The sequence below is a fragment of the Neopsephotus bourkii genome, unplaced genomic scaffold (genome assembly GCF_033783945.1).
Source record: "Neopsephotus bourkii isolate Nb327-2 ecotype Australia unplaced genomic scaffold, CSIRO-AGI_Nbou_v1 NB_1638, whole genome shotgun sequence".
NCBI lineage: Eukaryota > Metazoa > Chordata > Aves > Psittaciformes > Psittacidae > Neopsephotus > Neopsephotus bourkii.
The window spans coordinates 583,255-604,109 of NW_026902113.1; the positions used below are offsets into that span (position 1 = coordinate 583,255).

At 40.5% G+C, this 20,855-nt stretch overlaps 1 protein-coding gene across 4 annotated transcripts; it reads right to left on the minus strand.

The window, feature by feature from the left end:
• Positions 1-250: 250 nt before the first annotated feature.
• Positions 251-19,821, minus strand: CCDC82 (coiled-coil domain containing 82). 4 transcript variants are annotated; one of them, XM_061374541.1, is made up of 8 exons: positions 19,797-19,821; positions 18,620-19,189; positions 17,736-17,958; positions 16,525-16,617; positions 14,356-14,480; positions 13,305-13,475; positions 6,235-6,420; positions 5,303-5,676 (listed from the first exon to the last, which is right to left on the minus strand). In XM_061374541.1, the coding sequence occupies exons 2-8, from the start codon at positions 19,166-19,168 to the stop codon at positions 5,611-5,613; spliced, it is 1,413 nt and encodes a 470-aa protein (XP_061230525.1). In that variant the 5' UTR covers positions 19,169-19,189; positions 19,797-19,821; the 3' UTR covers positions 5,303-5,610. The 4 variants fall into 4 exon arrangements, with proteins under 4 accessions (XP_061230526.1, XP_061230525.1, XP_061230524.1 ...); XM_061374540.1 differs by lacking the exon at positions 19,797-19,821 and adding an exon at positions 19,498-19,618; XM_061374542.1 differs by lacking the exons at positions 5,303-5,676; positions 6,235-6,420; positions 19,797-19,821 and adding an exon at positions 251-2,907.
• Between the last annotated feature and the right edge of the window lie 1,034 nt (positions 19,822-20,855).

Below are 20,855 nucleotides of genomic sequence, written 5' to 3' on the forward strand. Positions count from 1 at the left end.
GGGCTTTTATTCACTCTTTACAGCTCAGATGTCAGTGCTGTGTTTAGGAGGGTCAGTCACAGAGTACACGTGTAACAATAACACACGCATCTCAGGAAGAAGAAGGTAGGGTGTTTCAATCAAAATCTGGGCTGGGGTCTTCAAAGTGGATGTTTCAATACTAAACCAGTGGTGCTGCTCCAGAAGGTACCAGGGTACCTGTGGGAGTTCTCCCTTTCTGACATGAATTTGGAGAGCTCAGAGAATGATCTTTCGAAACGAAGATGTTTGTATTTTAACTCCAGAGGTTTAGGATGCACTTTCTGCCAAGCAGCATCTCATTTGCTGTGTGGTTTGATACGGCCCTTTCAGGCGAGAGGCAGCTGGTTGCAGGGCAGCGCTGCAAGTCCCGGCGGTGGCTCCATACGCAGCAAATGCTGCCCCTGGTGTTCCCGAGGAGGAAATGCCCCAAATCCGTCTTTCAGCTCTTCAGGTTTTGCCCAGGAGACCCTGGTGAATGTCCCCAGCCCTGGACACCGCTGTCACGTTTGGATTGGCTTGTTGTCAGTTTTCTTAAACGCAGTTCTTAACATTATTTTAACAACACTCGCAATTCACATCGTAGGCTTCCTAATACACGTGATAAAACATTAATGTAACAGGTCCTGAATAATTAATTACTTTTTCCTTCACTGATTTGTGACCACTTACATAACATTGCACCCTCACACAAGCTGTCATGCTTGAGCATTTTCTCTGTGTGAATCCCCTATTGCAGTGGAAGATCTGAGTTCCCCTCATCGGCAGCCCCTTCCAGAGCAGCAACACACTTGTGCTGGGTTCACAGCCGGGAATTCTCACCATAGACATCCCGTTGTGCTAATAACTTCCCAAAACAAAGAGACTGTGATGAACCAGCGTTGCTTAAGAACTTGAGTATGTGCTCCAACCGAGGTATACATACACCTCTTCATCTGTGTTTCAAATCGTTTCCAAGTTGTATCAGCTCCACCAGAACGGCACATACTTAATCAGTCCTATGGAGGATTTTGGAAACTGGACCTTTACAGTTTCAGCCACATCCATTATATGCCTTTCTGCACAGGTTCTTGGCCCTTTCGAGCAACTGCAGTTACACGTATGTGTATTTCCTGGGGTATTCCCAGCCAGGCAGGCTCACCTGCCAGGCAGCTCCCCTGGTGACCTGTTTAACCTTGAGGCAGAGCCTGACTGTCTGACTACACCTGAGTAAGCTTTCTTGTCCTTAAGTTTTGGGCACAAGGTGCATGCAATTATTGCTCTGTTTAAACTGTGAAATAAGTAATCTAATGGCTTGTTTTACACACATACACCCACACGAGTTTTTTAATTAAGAATATAATCCCTGGAGCAATCTAAAGAAACTGTGTCTACATCCTATTTAATAAACAGGGAAAAATAACCTAAATGACCCCATACCATCACTTTTTACCTAGAAAAATACCAAAATTGAGGGCAGTGGAGCCACTGGGGGGTTATTATCAGGTTCTTTCAATACCATTTCACATATTTCTCACATTATTCCCTTGGCTGGTAAATCATACTTTCTTACATTCTTTCTGTATAACCTCTAAACAGAGATTAGGAATTGGTACTCCTTCTTTCTCAAAGGAGAATCAGAAAGTCAACTTTATGAAGCCTGTTTTGTGTGCACTGGACTGGTATTGTATTTACACATGTTTATCTAACACACCCACTCTGTTTATTCAGACTTAAAAAAGGAGAAAAATACAGGTCTCCCTGTATCCAAATAAAAGCAAACTAGAGGAGGTAAGCATGGGAATTGCCTGCAATTGCCTGACAAACTGCTAGAAACGCTGCTTTGGGAAACAGGCAATGACTTCACTGTCAGTAACAGCTATCTGCTATTGATCCACAAAGACTTTCTTTCCCCAAACTGATAGACACAGTGAAAACTTTTCCTATTTTACTAGAAGAACTGGATACAGAACATAGACCGAGAAGAGCCTTCTCTCCCAGGAGTATATCACGTTAGTAACCCTGATCCTCTGCGTAAATACCTCATGTGAACTTTACCATTAACAGTAGTCTCCGGTTACAGAACTTCAACTAGAGCAGGTTATCGAAACATTGCAGGAACAAAAGTAATTTCCAAGTATGACCATTAATCACCCCTGCCAAGCCTAATCACCTACTGAGCTCTCTTCATTGTTCCATTAAGACAGGTACTTTATCTTAATTAGAACTACTACTTCAAAAATTAACACTAAAGACAATTAAAAATGGCCTAGCAGAACAAACGTTATGTTCTCTCACCCCCTAACTCCATCAAATTCTCTAGTGTGGAAAAGGAAGTATGAAGGACCAGTCAGATTTCTGACTTCTTCCATCATTGGAAAGCCACAGATTTTTTTCTACCAGAAATATTGAGTACTTCTATATAGAGACACTCTATAGGGGTAATAGCCCCCTTTGCACTGCGTGCTGTATAACCACCATTTACAGCCTGTCCTGGAAAACTGGATCTGCAGTTTTATATGTATGGTTCTTCTAAGCAATCTTTTTGTTTCCTGTGGTGAAGACAAATGTAAATGTGGTGTTATGGTGTTTCAGTCTCTGTCTTGCAGAAACCCTTCAGGTAAAAAAACAACCATAAAGTACTTCCTTAAACCATGACACTCAGTGAGGGCAATATCAAAGCTGAAGAAAGACTACACAAACACTGTGTCAGCCCCTGCCAAGCCAAATCGAGTATTGGTTTCCTAATGAAATAGGAATCAGTGATGTTGATTTGAGGCACGGTCTTAGTCCAACTGGTGATGCCACAGACAAGATTTATACACTGATGGAGGTGCTTTCTTCCAAGAAGCTCAGCAGCATATTTTTTACATCCCTCTTAAAACAAACCCCAGATCTGGAACAAAATGCCTGCAGGAACAAGAAGTTGAGAGCTCACACCTTTTAGGTTAATGAAGAGGAGGTGATAAACGGGATCTGGGGTGCAGTAGGTATCAAAAGATGAGTAAAACTAATCACTGGAACAATGCAGCAATTTTCTTTTTGATCACAATGTATGTAGTCTTGAAATAGCCGAATTTTCACAAACTTATTTTGTAACTTGTCAGCAAACAGTTCAAATGTGGCAAATGAGAAATTAACCATTTTGACAGCAAAGATTTTAAATAAAAATCATGAAAGTTTCCAGAAAATTCCAAAGGCAGCAGAAATTAAGATCAGTCAGGAAGGCTCTGAGGGGCCACACTCCATTTTGTACTCACTTAGTTCAGAACAGTGTTCCTTGGTAAGAATGAAGTTACACCAAACATGAATCTTATTTTATTATTCTAAAGAAGTCAACAAAAGTGTACAGAGCTTTTCTTAACAGAAGGAAGTGGGGCATCAAGGGACATTACCTTTCCTAAAAGGGATATATTTGAGATGGATTCCTGAGCACTTGCTTTGGTAACTAGGGAGATAGGTACAAGATATATCAAATCTCAGAATATTTATGTATCTTACAGTTCAGGTATGGAAATAATATCTGCAACATAAGTTTACTTAATAGTAGGCCTCCTATTTACTGGGATTTTTTATCTCAGTTTTATAAATCTTGTATCTGTATGGGGGCAAGGGAGAACCGATGATAGCCACTCACACTAACAGCACACAAACCATTGCTGCATTTGAACTGCTAAAATATAAGAGCAGTTCATTTCTTACAGTGAATGCTGGAAGAAGGGCACTGAACAACAAATCAAAGGTACAGTTTCTATGGTAAAATGCAGCAGATGTTCACCATTGCCTGGCAAATCAGTGTATCTGTTACCAGTAGACGGGCAGAGTGAATGCAGCAATTTTGTCTGGACAAATCCATGAGAAATAAGGTTTCAATTTCTTTGCTTCTGAGAGAGTAACTTGTTGAAAGAACACGTCTTATACTAGGGACTTTGGAGCTGATCACAGGACTGCAGGTGGGGTCTCATGAGAGCTCAGTAGAGGGGGAGAACCACTTCCCTCAACCTGTTGGCCACACTCCTTTGGATGCAGCCCAGGATCCAGTTGGCTTTCTGGACTGCAAGTGCACACTGCCGGGTCACGTCCAGCTTTTAAATTGGACAATACAGTACTTGACCTTTCCCAAATCCCCAAAAATCTATTCCCTTGGCCCCCCAAAAGTCTGATTTGGGCTTCATGTGATCCAGTTAAGCCATGCATCATGTTTCTGAGTAACTCCTATTTTCTACTAAGCTATCCTGGAAAAAACCTTATCTTGCATGGCCACATTAATTCATTCTCTTTAATTTTTTAGTTACAGCACGTTGTTGCCATGAAGTTTGCACAATGTAATTTGATGTTTAAAATCTCAGTAAATTGCCCCAGCTGCTTATCAGAGGCAGCAATGTGGGCCCAAGTGTTCATTTAGAGGCTAAGCCAGACTCAGTCTGTGTGACGCCTATAATGTGACTCATCACCTACTCTCTAAAGAGAGGATGACTGCTGTGCTGCAAATGGAGTCGGGACTGCAGAATATTTCCTCTGTTGCCTTGGAACAGTCTATACTGACTCCTCAGAGGGGAAACAGATCCTTGCATTTGGGTCCTGTTTATTGTAACTACCATTCTAAGTGGTTGGACTTGCAGATAACGAGCAACAAGGAAGGTAGATGCAAGCCATACGTTCTCGCATAATGCAGCCTTCCATTTCCAAATGTACCTTCTTCAGAAGGTCTCAGCATTTCCAATATCTGAAAGGGGCCTACCAGGACGCTGGAGTGACCTCAGTTGGAGTATTGTGCACAGTTCTGGTGTCCTCAACATAAAAAGGACATGGAACTGTTGGAATAGGTACAGAGGGGGCCACGAGGTCAATCAGGCGGCTGGAGCACCTCCAGTATGTAGACCAGCTGAGAAAGTTGAGACTGTTCAGCCTGGAGAAGAGAAGGCTGCGTGGAGACCTCATAGCAGCCTTCCAGTATCGAAGGGGGCCTATAAGGATGCTGGGGAGGGACTCTTCATTAGGGACTGTAGTGAGGAACAAGGGGTAATGGGTTAACATTTAAACAGAGGAAGTTTAGATTGGATTTAAGGAAGAAGTTCTTTACTGTGAGGGTGGTGAGGCACTGGAATAGGTTGTCCAGGGAAGCTGTGAATGCTCCATCCCTGGCGGTGTTCAAGGCCAGGTTGGACAGAGCCTTGGGTGACACGGTCTAGCTTGAGGTGTCTCTGCCCATGGCAGGGGGTTGGAACTAGATGATCCTAAGGTCCTTTCCAACCCTAACTATTTTGTGATTCTATGATCTCCTACCTTTCCTAAGATGCAGCTCAATATAAATAGGTAGAAGTTTTATTTCATAAGTAAACAGATATTGAGATGTTATTTTTAAGAACAGAAGGAAGCCTATAGTGACCTATGCAGTAAGGCTTAAGGGACTGATTTGATAAAACTTTGGGTTATTATTGATGCAAATAAGACAAAAAACTACAGCAAATTCTCAAACAGTTGGTTAATGGCATATGGATTTAAACATAACAGCCTAGAAAGAATCTTGAAGACCAAACAGAGATAAAGTGCATACACATAAAGCAGGTCATTCAATTTTTTTATAGATGTCTTTCAGAATGCTGTGACCACTTAATCTATTCTCTCTTCTTGGAAACTGTCTGCATCATTCATGCAGTCTTCAAGATCACTGTATCTCTGCAAATAAAATAAAAACTTATTATTTTATCAATGTTTCATAAGTGAATTACATAAAGACTGCTTCTTGTTCTTCAATACATTAACAAGCATGCCAACAATTCAGACGTAATGATATCTGAAAGCTTGCTAAATACAACTGTACTACATGTTGTCTTAAAATAGTTCATAAAGTGTTTCTGAATAATTCAAAGTATTTCAGCCTAAACAGAAGAGTAAAATAGTCTTGCTGTGCCTCATATATGCGTTCCCAATGCTTCTAACTTACAGCTTGAGTTTGTGGTGTTGCTGCTGCCACATGAAATGGGAGCCTGCCCACCACAGCCCAGAGATCATGCAGCTGTCAGAAAGCCTCATGTCACAAGCTGACACAAACTCTGCGTGAGCACAGCAGCATGCCACTGTGAGAGAGACAGGGTCAGCAGAAGTGGATGAATGGTTAAGCTGAGTTGTATTACTGAAACCCTGTAATTCAGAACTGATCAATTAAATCAGGCATTTTATCTCAGCTTGCTTTTATCTACTTGGAAAAGGATACATCAAAGAACTCAGTCGTACCTTCTGAATCCACCCACTGTCTTCCAACTGGGTGAGAAGACGTTCTACTGTGTCTTTGACTGGTTCATCTTCCAAACCATCCAACTTGGTAATGGAGCTGCAATGCAGGTACAACTTGAATTTGAAGTGCTTCAAATTATGGTAAACTCTTGTTCGATCTGCACACACAAGGCCAACTTCCAAAACCTAGGCCAAAGCGGACAAATCACTCTGTGATAGAACTGTGATTTTCTTGACAATATAAAGAATGGCTAAGTCAGTCCAGTAAGATTTTATGCTAGTCTAGGAAAATGCTTTGAATAATGAAATAAACAGAATGACATCACATACATAAACTCAGCATAAACTCCATGTAGTTTTTACAGCCACAGCAGAGTAATTTCTGAGCAAGCAAGCAGCCAGTGAGTCTATGCAATGGCAGCTTATCGGTACTGTTTTCTTGCACACACAACATGTTTATAGTTGGTAGTATCTCTCCTATCTCCTGGTGGAACTTCATTACAAAATCATTAACAATTTAGTCAACCATCATGTTGTGAAAGCAGAGGAAGAGAAATTATTTGATTACTTTTGCTCAGTATGTACTGCTTCCCAGAGACATGAAATAACCAGTTTTAGCATTCTGTAGCATCATAGTATTCAATTTTTTCAAGAAATACATATGAATGCAAATAGACACACACCTAGAAACATGTATTTAATAAATATATAGAAAGATTGTCTTTCATAAAATTAAAATCTGAAAACTGAGGGTTTATACAATGCAAGTGTTAACCTGCAACTGCCTGGGAAGTATAGCTAGCCATAACACTGTAGAAATCAAAGCCTCTGCTGCATCTCCTACTTATCACCAGTTTTACTTGTAAAATATCTATGCAGAAAAGACACAACTGTCTCATTTAATAGTTTTCCTTCCAGCAATCTTTATAGATAAACAAGCGGTGAATATGCATATAAATACATAATCAGAGCATGGATTACAGTAGATTCATTATCATCTCTCAGCACTAACATAAAATACATGCAAGTGTTTGCTCTTATCTTGAACTCAGATGTTATTCAAAGACATTAAGTGGTAAGGAATACCTGAAAATACTGGGTAATATACTAATTGGTTACAAGAATTTTTGGCCATCCTAAATCTTCACAAAGAGTGGGTGAAATTGGAGGTGTGGGGAGGAAGAAAGAATAAAAGTTCATCTGCACTTAAGGACAGATATTTTGCATTTCACAAGAGTTATGTTCCATTTCTACAAGAGCAGGAGTTCAAGTACATACAATGGCAAATCAGAAGAGGAAATCTGTTCCCTGTGAATGACTACAGGTGCACTGATTATGACTCCTACCCATGGAGACAAAGCCTATCAGGTAAGAATTCTACCTCTGGCTGGTTGTCAGAGGTTAGGTTTTCTACACTCAAAAGCAACGTGATTAATACATGTATAAAGAAAATCAGCTCCTGATACATACAGGAGAAACAGATGTAGTTTTACTGAGACAAAAAGGGTCCATGATCAAATGTTTGCATCTGTGAGCAGTTCCCTAAAACATCCAATCTACTTGGTATTTAGACCTACTGACAATGACAGCGACAGAAAAGCGTAATTATAATGATCTTATAAGCTACACTGACATTTATTGGTGTTATATATGTTCTTAAATACATGAATACACTTAGTTTCTTAAATACATCAACCAGCAGCTCAACTGATATAAGCAGGCATAACACCACTGAAGTCAAGTCGCACTCACTTAAAAGACCTTTTGATCTGACCTTCAGTAGATGGTTATTAACTGAAATTTTAACCACATTGAGATCACAGAATCATAGAATAGGTAGGGTTGGAAAGGACCTTAAGATCGTCTAGTTCCAACCCCTTGCCATCGGCAGGGACACCTCACACTAAACCATATTAGCCAAGGCTCTGTCCAACTTGGCCTTGAACACCGCCAGCGATGGAGCACTCACAACTTCCCTGGGAAACCTATTCCAGTGCCTCACCACCCTCACAGGAAAGAACTTCTTCCTTAAAAGCAATCTAAACTTCCCCTTTTTAAGTTTTAACCTGTTACCCCTTGTTCCATCACTACAGTCCCTAATGAAGAGTTCCCCCCCAGCATCCTTACAGGCCCCCTTCAGATACTGGAAGGCTGCTATGAGGTCTCCACGCAGCCTTTTCTTCTCCAGGCTGAACAGTCTCAACTTTCTCAGCCTATCTTCATACAGGAGGTGCTGCAGTCCCCTGATCATCCTCGTGGCCTCCTCTGGACTTGTTCCAACAGATCCATGTCCTTTTTATGTTGAGGACACCAGAACTGTGCACAATACTCCAAGTGAGGTCTCACAAGAGCAGAGTAGAGGGGTAGGATCACCTCCTTCGACCTGCTAATCATGCTCCTTTTGATGCAGCCCAGGATACGGTTGGCTTTCTGGGCTGCAGGTGCACACTGCTGGCTCATGTTCATTTTCTCATTAGCCAACACCCCCAAGTCCTTCTCCGCAGGGCTGCTCTGAATAAAAAATCCCATCACTATGTTGGAAACCTCTACTGCTTATGTATATGTACTTATGTACAGCTCCATTTTCTACTCTGCCCAAAACTGAAAAGCTGTGTGTAGTGCTACAGGTGCTCCCAAAAGTGCAAGACTTACCAATCAATGCATAACCTTGTTTCACTCAGATTTCCAGTAGCACCATTCTAAGTACTGAAACAAACAAGAACTGCGCTGTGGTGTTTCATAGGGCATTTCATGACTTTTCAAGTATCCCAAACAATGAGGTGCAGCATCTTGAACATTACGTGTTGTAAAATAGAAGATACCATCTTGCATTCAACTGATGGCCCAGTACTTCCCCTGCAACAGCTAGCAGGAGATATTTAGGAAGTTACTATAAGATGCAGGATGAACACCAGATCAATCATAACATTACCATACAGCTTCTAAGAGTCAACAGTTAAGACAGTCTGTATCACCCTAACTATCAAGTTCCGTAAGTGTGGAAAAAGTTTCTCCAAGAACCTAATTCCTTTTGGGACTCACTAACACTTTTTGATTCCAAAGCATCTTATGGCAAGGAATTTTATAGCTCATTTATGCATGAGGTGTAAAGCATTTCCACTTTGGAGAAATGCCAGAGCCAAACAGCTAAACATTGTATAATGTAATCATGTATTGTGTTTTTAAAGCAAGAAAGATTGTCTAAAAATACAATGCTATTTCCGAATGCAGCTTTGGAAAGAATCTCAGTACTGTACTCATGCTAATTTTTTCCTCTCAGTGACTCTGTCCTAATGCTTAACTTATCTCCTCAAGCTGGCCGTATCAGCCAAAGTTGTGTTAAATCACTTTGTACGGAATGCAGGAGCACAGCCTGACAACAGCACAACATGTAATGACTGAATCCATGTCCTCTAAGCATGATTACAAACAGAAACAGAACACCAAGACTAAGAGTAGAAAAAGGTTTACAATCCAGGTGACACAGGAGCAAAGAGGTGAGTGGGACACATATACCCCTGAACAATTCAATTCTTCCTGACCATGGAGGAATGAGAATTGGCACCCACACACAACAATCACTGCAAGCCTAAGCAAAACTGGAACAGCTGTTTCTCTTCTCTTTCTATTGGCAAAACAGAATACTTGAGAGATGAGAGAAAAGGAAAGTTTTATGCAGAAGAGGAGGGCTGGAGGTCTGTTTTTGTTCTCTCCGCATCCACTTTTCTTGGGTATTTTCAAATAAAACTTTAGAAAACAGTCCAACTACGTGCTTCTATTCAACTTGACCTGCCAGTGCTGAACCACCTCCTCTTTCAGTCAATTAAGTTCCTGTAGTGCCAGTTTCATGTAGCTCTGTGCCTTTTCTCTTTTTTTCCTCCTTTTTTTCTCAGTTGGCAGGATGAGTTGATCAATGTGTTGCCAGCAGAACTTCAAACAGTGCTTGAGAACAGTGCTTTTAGCAGTCTAAATTACAGGTCACCATAAGAACATGAATGCTGCATTACAAAGGCACAATAGAAAGTCACTGGAAAGTGCTCAGTAACTCCATCTCCTGGACCTGTTGTACAGCCCCTGAGCTATACTGGCAGGCAACATACCAGATGCTGGGGTACACAGGTAAGAAAAAGCTCTCATTTTCCACTGTTAAGCTGAAGAGGACAAAAACGAACTAGGAAGTTAGTTCAATATTCAGTAGGATATTTCAAGTTTTTTTCCAAAGTGAAAAATAGTTAGTGCTTTATGTAGGACAACATTTGGACAGCAGAGAGGGAATTTCTACTGTTATTTCCACACTTAAGATTAAATTCTTGTGCTAGTTCACTTGTTATTTCTGATTAGGTAAGGCACGCACTTCCCCACGAAAACCTAATCTACGTTTAGAGACTCATATGTAAGGAATAATGACTGTACAATGGAATGCAGTTATCAGTGCTAGTATGAGTGCCAAAGACTTACAGTTTTCCTGCAGTAATCGTGGGGAAAAGCCTTGCTGGAAAAGCCTAACTCTCTTAACTACCATGCACAAGATAAACTAAAGCAGAGTATGAACAACTGCTGCTCAGAAGGATTTGTCATCTATTTAAGAAAAATGGGAGCACAGATTTTCCCAGATTCTGCGTTACACACAGAGCCCAGTATGATGACATTGTGGAAAGCACACTGGCACCCCTCACATCTCTTAAATTAGAATATTTGCGAAGATCTAAACAATACAGGCAAGAGCTTCAGCAAGGTGTACTTCCAATTTGATGCGGGATTCACTTCATTTGTATATAAGAAATCCTATTATACCACATTTCAAAATATAAATATAACTTGTTCTGACATTTTATTTTCTTTTAGCAAATACTGTGATGAACTTGAGCTGTAGTCAAAAATTATTTACACTCACAAAGAAATGAAATATATCTTCTAAAGCTTCTGAAAACTTGAGTATCAGCTTGGTACACAACTAGCAATATTTTATCCTTGACAAATTGTGTGCTTTGAGTTATCGTAAGGTCACGAATTACACTGTAAGAAGATCATATGCACACATAATCATAGCAATTACTGGTAGCTGTAAATTTGAAGTGAAGATCTCTAAATATTAGGAACACCCATTATGTAACAACAGAAAAGGTGTGTTTCATTCCCAGAAGAGAATTTAATCCAAAATGCCCTAGTAGAGACAACTGAGTGACAAAATCTTCTAGTTTGGACAAGTAATTCTGATAATGCAGTAATAAAAAAAAAAGGCTCTAATAAAACATATTGAAGTAGTTAGGAACAAGTCCCTGTCAAGTCCATGGCAGGGGGGTTGGAACTTGATGATCTTAAGATCCTTTCCAACCCTAACTATTCTATGATTCTATGATTCTAAGCCTTCTCAAAAGGAGATCAGTAATTCTGCCCAGGAGGGTCATGGAGTCTCCCTCTCTGGAGACATTCAAACCTGCCTGGACACGTTCCTGTGCAACCTGCTCTAGGTGGCCCTGCCTTGGCAGGGGTTTCGATTAGATGATCTCCAGAGGTCCCTTCCAACCCTAATGATTCTGTGATTCTGTGAATTTCAAGTGTCAATGCAACTGAGATGTCAAGATACTTTATGCTGAGTGAAGAGATACATGGTAAAGAGTGGATGTGAAAAAATCCAAAGCATGAAGCCATAAATTCTGACTAGGGTGCAACTGGACTACGAGAATGACAGTGGCGCTATTCACTCAGTGCTCTGACCTACAGCAAACAAGGACTACTGGAGTGCACATGGGTGCTCCAAACGCTACAGGCACAGCAGGCACAGAATCAGCAAAACTAGTGACCCAGTGCAGAACAAACCTCACGTGCAACAAAACAGAAAACAATCATTCAATGGAGATGATTGTCTGCTATATAGAAAGTTAATTTTATAATATTTCTGAAAGATAATCAATGCAAGATTCCTGCTGGGAAAGTCTTACAGGCATTACAGGCATACACAAAGGTAAAGGGCTTTCAAATGATCCTATTGCAGTGAAAAGTCATTCTGATATTTGGAATATAGGTAAATCTGAGGCAAATGTCATTCTTGGTTTAAAACCCCAGACTCAGGCATCAGATCTATTCAAGATAAAAAAAGTTACAGTATTTCTCCTTGGTGAAACCTGGTATTCCAGGCATGATCAGAGCATCACAGTTGTATAATTTCTTCTGGTCTTCCTTTCTTTAAGATCTGCATTCACTTTAGGATTTTGAGTTTCCTATTAAATGTTCTCTGGCCAAACAAAAAGCTACTTAGAAACAACTGACTGGGTGCTTGTATTAGCGCTCTGGTTAGTATGTGAAACTTCATGCATGCTTTCAGCCTCTTTGACACACGGTTTCAGACTGCCTCCCCATGTGCCGCAGAAGACAAGCATGCTGAGTAGGATGTGCAGGATGGCAGGTACCTAGTTTCTTTGGCCTGGATGACACTCAGACTAGATTTGAGATTAGAAATTGAGAAATTTGAAGCAGAGAAAAAAATTGAGGCAAATGTCAGTTTTTGACTTGAGGGTGAGAGATATCAATAAACCCTATCATATGTATTTTTGATCACGAAGTCCAGCTCACAACTGGGTATACTTGCTAGCGCTTACCATAATGCAAGTACATGTGCTGCATCAGGTGCTAATATTAAGCGGCAAAAGTGGGAAGGAAATAGCACATCAATCATTGTGATGAAGGCAAAAACAATGGCCATAGAAACTCATCACATTTATTTTCTTCGTAAGAGTTAGGTTTATTCAAGTATACCTTTCATTAGTGCTTTCGCAACAGGTAAGAGAGGTTGGGGGAAAGGAGTACACCTTTATTCACCCTCTCAAGTTTCGTAGCAACTTCCTTCATAATTCCTAGCTAAATCCAGGAATATACTTCTCCAGATTGCAAAATGGTCATAATATTTTAAATAATTAATAGGGTTTAGACATGGAAGTGCAGCGGCTTAACTCCTGTCTCCAGCATTACTGACATTAGATGTACTGATAGGATTTCTATTCTTTGTATGATTTTCTGTAACACAAGACAAAGCTTAACAGTAATCATATAGAATGCTTGTTTGAAGTTACCTGTTTGTCATCTGACATGAAGTCATCTGTTTCCAGTGTTCTGCTATCATAAAGCTTTCCAGAGAGCAGCACATTAAACTTACAATAACGATTCAATTCACAGGCATGACAAGACATGTATTTTGGACTTTTCAAGGTTATGCGAACATTCGGGTAACAATCCACACGCTCCTGAAAAACAGATTTCAAATAACATTAAAGAATGCTCTTGAACTGAAAGAGGCCTGAAATCAGCTGCTGAGCACCCTGTACTCGCACAAGATTAGCGTAAGAGAAAGCAAGGAAATTAAAAATTTGAAGCCTTTCACCATTAAATTGTGAATATGTACCTCCTCGATCATTTTCCAACACTCCACTCAGTTCTAGTTCATTAATACTTTCTTTTAGCTGCAGACCTAAGGAATGGATTCCGCATCCTTGCACTTATTTTAACCTTACCTCCTTTCTTTTTTTGGAGGGGGTGGGTGTGCAACTGTATCAGTTGGTCTGCTTCAAATGAATACACTGTATCTCTCCACTGGCCACACTACTATTTCAGTGACATAAGGTTACCCTATTATACTAATACTATTCCAACAATTTGTATGCAATGACTGGAGTACTCTATATTCATTTCAGGGGTTTTTAAGCAGTAGAAGGTTCATTATGAACATACTGGTTTATCTTTTTTGTGAGAGGAGGAAGAAATTTTGTTATAGCATTCAGGTAACAAAAAAATCTAAAAAAGTCATCTGCTGAATTAGCAGAAGCAGCATTCAGGTAATTGAGATTCTGTTCTGTTACCTGAATGCTTATCAGGTTATAAACATATAAAATACTTCTGATATAAATATCAGAATAATCAGAATTAATAACAGAAGCATCAAAACGAGTTACATAAGTTAAAGAATGACTTTCTATTAAAAATGAGTGTGTGTATATATATATACACACACACAGAGCACTTACTGTATCTTTACAGAGAATTACAGTATAACACCCCCCCACCCCATCCCATCAGTAATAGTATGATTTGGAGCCCACTTCTCTCTTGAAAGTAGAAGCTACATACCTTGTATCGATCTTTCCAGCGACTTCCAGAGACTAAGTTCTCAAGACGAGGCTGAATGAAGCGGTCATCCAAATAATGAAGTGAAAGCAACATATCCTGTGCATACTTCTTATGTCTTGTTCCATCTGTTAATTGAGAGTTGTTATTAATTTGCTGCCAACTCTATGTTGTACAAGTTTCTTCAAATAAAATTTTCAAGGACATTATGCTTCTACTTGCTAAGAACTAGGAATTATTTTATTAGATTATCCCTGAATACATTTGCTACTGTTATCCATAAAAATGATCCATGCAGCTTTGATAAAATGACATATTTAATTATTTTAAAAGTCTGTGTCACAAGAGGTACATGAGTAAACTCTACAATCAATATTACAGTGAAAAGCTGGCATCCCAAATGGAGAGCCAGCCACTCAATCCTATTTATAAGAATGGAAAAGTGGGGAGGGAAAATAAGTGTCCTGCTTTTTGTCCAGTTTATGTAAGTGTTCATAATGTATAAGGGAAGAGGCTGCAACCCATGAAAACAAATAGCTCTGAGCTGCTTCACAGAAGAAATTCTGACAACTCCCTTCATCACTTAGAAAGCATGCAGGAACCGGCCTTTACATTACAGCAACACAGGCAGATGCCTTGAGTTAATCAGCATAAGTACTTCTAAATATTTACTAAACAAAAGAAATAAACGAATGTGAGGATGGGTTAAACCCACCACTATTCCACAACTGTCTCCCAAACATGTGCTGGACTCTAGGAATTAAACTGGACTTTCACAGGCCTAGGCTAATTCATACTATCTTGAGCTCAGCACATACAAACATGCAAGCTAATTCAGTTACTTTCCTCTGTCTTTTCGCAATGCTGTTATCAAAGAAAACACAACCAAGATGGACCACTGGCTATCTAGCTTTTTATATAAAACCAGTTATTGTCATTATTATTATAGGCACCATAATTACAATTGTTTTTCCATATACACTTTACACATTTTCAGTAAGTCAGCTATGCTAAGAGCTTGAAGAGGCTGTGACAGACCATAAAGAAATCCCTTGCAATAAAAAAGCAAACCTGCACTTGATTCAAACTCAGTCAGATATTCATTTCCATTAACTCAGAAAAAAATCCACTCTGTGTTATAAAATACATCTTTATAATGCTGGGTTGTGTTCATACTATACCATCCTCTTCAGAAAGACATACAACCTTCAGAACACAACTTCCAACTCACCCCCACACTGATCTACTTCCAGGACCTTGGCAATAAGTTGTTAGTTTTACAGAGCAGGTACAATTTGAAATAGAAGGAAGCTATTACAACATCAGTTTGGCAAAGTTTATTATTACTTTCTATACGCTTGTTTTTACTTGGTAAAACAAAACAGAACTAACACCCGAAAGAACTAGCAATGGTAGATGAAAGACATTTTTAGCTCCAGGAATAGAGAGCCTTTATTCTGAAGTCTCTGGTATACTTCAGTTTCTCTGCTCTTTCTAGCTCCTGATGACACCAAAACTTCCTCTCTTTGGCACTCTGCTGACTCCTTCCACAATCTGATGCTGACAATCCTCTCCCATTAATCCCATCTTTACAGCGCTTCTGAAACTACGTGTGAGGTTGCCATTCAACCTCACTGGGCCAAGTGCCAAAAAGCATTTCCTCAGCAAGAACAAGGCCAGAAGTACTGACTGTCACTGAAATTTATCTGAAAGCATGAATGTTTAAAGAAAAGAATAATAAAAAAATTAGATATGGAATAATCTCCATAAATAAAATTATCTATTATCTATCAAATTCCTCAGAAAAAGCTAGGAAGCATGTGAAATTATGACAGATCAGCTGATCTCGCAATGCTTTCCTTGAGATATCTACTTCAAAATTAATTTTGCTTTCACACTAGAACTGTTACTGCTGATCAGTAAGACAGAAACACTTCCCCTATATCTCAGAATGCCTCCTAGGCTTAAAAGAATTAAGTCTACACATTTTTCCACAATTACTCTATTCCTTTTCAGAAAGATTTCCCGCCACCCCCAAGTCAGAGAGCAGCAAAACCAAAACCAGATCTCAGGACTCACAGTACTATAATCAGGAGACACATCTTTCCCTAGAATAAATGTCTTTGTATAACTTTGAATGCACTATTGTATTATTTAATGTGATTTACTTACCATATAATGAGCTCAGAAAAGTGTCATCAATTGCATTTATGAGGAAAGCCTTTACTATTCTTTTGAAGTGTACATAATGATCACAGCGAGATACTGGGAAGAAAGCAATATAACCAGAGTTTACCAAAAAAGAAAAGAAGAAGTAAGCAATGTTAAAAGTCCTCTAAGAATTCTTTTCTTCCATTATCATAAATTTAGCATTTTAAAGTCATTTAAAACTGGCTTTAAAACTCATTTCAATATACAACATCCACATCTTTTAAGACCTTGTTTTTACATAGTGCTTCTCATCCCAAAGATCTTAATGAATTTTAGCATTTTTAAGTCACACATCCTTTCAGCAAGAAGAGCTACAAGCACTGAAAGAAGAAAATAATTCTATGAATGGCAGGAAATAATGCAAACCAGAGAAGGCCAGGCTTATTGTTTTGGGTTTTTTTTGTTCTTTTTTTTTTTTTCTAATTTTCTTTCAAATACAAACTATTCTGCTCAGGTCTTTACTGGGGAAAAAAAATAACACGTCTGTGACCATCTACACCAGTGCTGACTGTTCTGTCAGTACATACTTGCTTCTGAACAACAAGATGCACAAGAAGATGACTAGCATAAAGTTGTGTTTCGGATCCCTCTGCTCCAGGCAGACACCAGTTTTTACAAAAGAACAACTTGAAAAATTTTCTCACTCTCTGCAGTTTGGCTGAAAACATCTCCTAAATTCAGAACCCCACCTCCCAGAGACTTGTGCTCCTCCATCTCAATCACCATCAAATGAAAATACCTTATAAAAAAAGAAATCAATAAAAATCCCAAGTCCCCAAAACCCCAAACTCATGGCAAGAATTTTACATCAATCTCCAGAACTGGCCAGAATTAACATAGCTGCTCTCAGCATATATCGTAAGATGGAGGACGCTTTTAGGCCTCCACAGGAATGACTGCATCATAGGTAGACTATTTCATCCTAAATTAGACCAACTTAAAAAACTTCAATAGGGTTTCCTTTTTTTCCCTCCAAATCATACCCTCCCTTTAATAAGATACAGAAAGACTGTAAGTGGAAATAAGAGTACTTCCACAACAAATTCAAGCCTTTTAGGAATCTGCTTTTAAAGTACGCTATCCTATGTTATTTTTATTTTCACTCCATTAGTATTTACTACCTCACTACAAGCAAGCTGTACATACAGAACTGTCACTAGTTTTGATCTTACAGTTTGGGACATAGTTTGCCAGCAAACTATTTGATCCAGTCAGTTCCTTGTTTTGTGGCTTGTTTTCACCCATTACATGCTCCGTGTCATCATTGCCATCATCATCTTCTTCCTCCACTATAAAATCTTTCAAGCTGTTGCAGTCAGTTTCACTGCCTTCTGTGGGTATGAGGGGCAAGTGAAAGAATGGCTCCTCCTCTATTTCTGCATCACTATTAGAATCCTAAGGAAATTTAAAAAAGTATTTCAAACAGAAGAATTTTCAGTATTTGCAGTGACAAAATACTACATATACTGGATAAGATTTTTGACCTTCTAATTAAACCTTTTGTTCAATTAACAAGAAATACTGTTTCCAAAAAAGATATCATTCTGTGCTAGAGGACAATTACTTGGCCATCTCCATGTACCTCTCTTCAGGCTATTTGTAAGAATTAAGCTAACATGAGATCTCCAAGTTAGTTCAGCAGGTACTTCTTGATAAAAATAACTTGATGGTCCTCTCATGCTAAAGAAGAGAGTCCTCTTCATGATACAGAAGTGTTTCCTTTCTGACTATGTAGAGAAGATGCCTGCATCCTAAGCTGCTTAGTCATCAGAATGCCTGAAAGAGCAAATGAAAGGAAATTCTTAGCTCTTCAGTGATTAAAGAAAGGTTTTCAGCAGTCAATACTGTTTTCTCGTTAATGTGACAACTGTTAAAATGTGACAGAACTACTGACTTGTCAGAAATAAAAAAAAACCCCTCAAAATAAATAAAATTCCATTGATTTATATCAATTTGATTTTATATTCATTTTATATCCTTACTCTATGATTCTATGATTTGTCTTCCCCTGTATTCAATATTTTCTCCAATTGAATTTCAAAGGTAAAATCCAGACCTCACAATTTTCACTTCTGCCGGATCTCCAGGTTGTTCTTTGTCTTGCAAGTTGTTTCAGTTTTGCAAACACTTTCTGTTTCTTATTAGTAGAACCATTTTCTGTAGAGCAGGTGTTATCAGGTTGTAGCTCTCTGGAATTTTCATCTTCATCTCTTATACAGTGGCGCTTGGCAACTTTTCTAACAAGTATATCACTGTCCTCGCTTTCATCACTGTCATACAAGACTGATGAGTTTAACCTTTTGCGCTTTCCAGGCACAATGCACTCCTCATCCTCACTACTGTCTGCTACTTCCCCAGTGTGGCTTTTCTCTTCATGACCTGAAAGGCTGTTGTTCGCAGCAGTTTCATCTTCGTCATCTACTTCATCTTCTGATGTACTAGGCTCTTCCTCCTCAGAGGTACCAGAAGATTCATCATTGCTGTCAAGTAGTATGAGCTCCCTCTTAGTGCGTCTCCAATCAACTCGGGATTTGGGTGATGACAGCTCTCTTGCTGCTGTTTTATTTCTTGTTTCATACCTTCTGACTACTTTTTTTATCTCCATTGGAAGGCTGTAACAACACACCTAAATATATGCAAGTAAAATAGAACACTTACTCCATCATGCCATTAAAAAGAGAAAGAAAAAAAAAGTACAAGGGCATATGTATTTTGCTACATATACTTACGATTTACTTTCATTAACAGGCACACTCAGAAATCAGCACCAACCAAAACTAAGCATGCACAGTAACTTCTGCAGAGGACATGCCTTACTCAAGAGGAAGATGGAAGAGCAGAACTACCCACACCCAGCAGGAATGAACGGTAAAAATCAGGCATGGAGTGCAGCTACAGGCCCCATCATCCGCTCAACACTGGCAGGAAGCCTACACCTGAGGCAGAGAGCTTCCCTGCCCATAAGCCGTACACCGCTCCTTCAGGACCACCCTCAGCAGGGCTCAAACAGGAGCGGCCTCAGCTGGAAGGGACAACCCCACGCAAGCTGCAGGGCGCGATCCTCCCGTCCCCGCTGCTATGCCCAGTGAGGCAGAGGCTCCCTGAGAGGAACCGACAGCACAAAGAGTGCTAGTCCCGGGCGAGCTGAGCTCCTCCCTCCCTCCCTCCCGCCCGCCCCAGCCGCCATAGCGCACACAAACCTCCCGCCGTCCCTCAGCGCCCGCTACTTTTACCGTTAATGTTCCCGCGCTTCGCTGCCGGGGCCGCTGAGGCGAACTCCGACCCGCCCCCTCTCTGCGAGTCGCGATTGGCCACCGCAGCTGCCACTCAGCAGTCGTGCTGTTTACGGAAGTGCTGGCGGGAGGTGCGTCACGTGGTGTGAGCGGGTTGCCGGGCAGTGCTGGAGAGCCGGAGGTTGTCGGTTCGAGTCCTAGTCCCACCGTATGAGGAAGCACGCTTCGTTCTCCGCCCTTCCGGTGCCTCACCTGACAGTGTTAGGGTGTGGAAGTTTAGTTGTGAGCGTCTTTGTGCTCGCCCTAGATGCATTATTGAGTAAAATCGGTGTAGGCCCCCTCAAATCATGGGTGAGCACCTCTGGTGTCTGGGCTGGCCTGAGGCTTACCCTGCTAAAGCAGCTCCTTCAGAGCTACCACAGAACCATGGAATAGTTTGTGTTGGAAGGAGCCTTCGAAGTCATCTAGTCCAACCCCGCCAGCAATGAGCTGGGATTGCCACATCCAGCCTGGCCTTGAATGTCTCCAGGGATGGGTGGCACATCCACCACCTCTCCGGACAAACATCCTCATTGTAAAGAATTTCTTCCTCACATCCAACCTGAATCTCACCTCTTTGATGGGAACAAACCTGCTAGATCTATTGTGCTCAACGCCCAAATGATGGGTGACAAGAGAGTGGGTTGTGGCAACTGGAACTACAGGATGTAGTGGGGGTGTCCGGCTGGGCACATCCGGGGCAGAAATCCCAGGGGTGTCCAGGCCCAGGAGAGCCCCTGTCAGCCCTCTCTGTGGGCCTCTTGGAAGAAAACACATCTTCCTTTGGTGTCTGTAAAGCACATTTTGGGTATGGTACCAGCAGCTCCTCACTGGGCCTCTCAACCAGAAGCAGGAGCACTCTGAGGGCTCTGGTTCTCTGTGGTTCATGCTATATCCATATGGAAAATCAGAGGCTGGGTGACACAGAGAGGTCCTTCCAGTGCCGGTGCTCAAGGAGAGACCTGCCCTTCAGTACGGCGCTGTTTTTTCCTGCTAACAGCAGCTTTGCAGCAGGCACTG

Coding starts and splice junctions, on each gene's coding strand:
- CCDC82 (XM_061374541.1), bottom strand. CDS start 19,168: ATGGAGATAAAAAAAGTAGTCAGAAGGTATGAAACAAGAAATAAAACA. Junction 13,476..14,355: donor GCTGGAAAGATCGATACAAG/GTATGTAGCTTC, acceptor TCTGTTTTTCAG/GAGCGTGTGGATTGTTACCC. Junction 5,677..6,234: donor ACAGTGGGTGGATTCAGAAG/GTACGACTGAGT, acceptor TTTTATTTGCAG/AGATACAGTGATCTTGAAGA.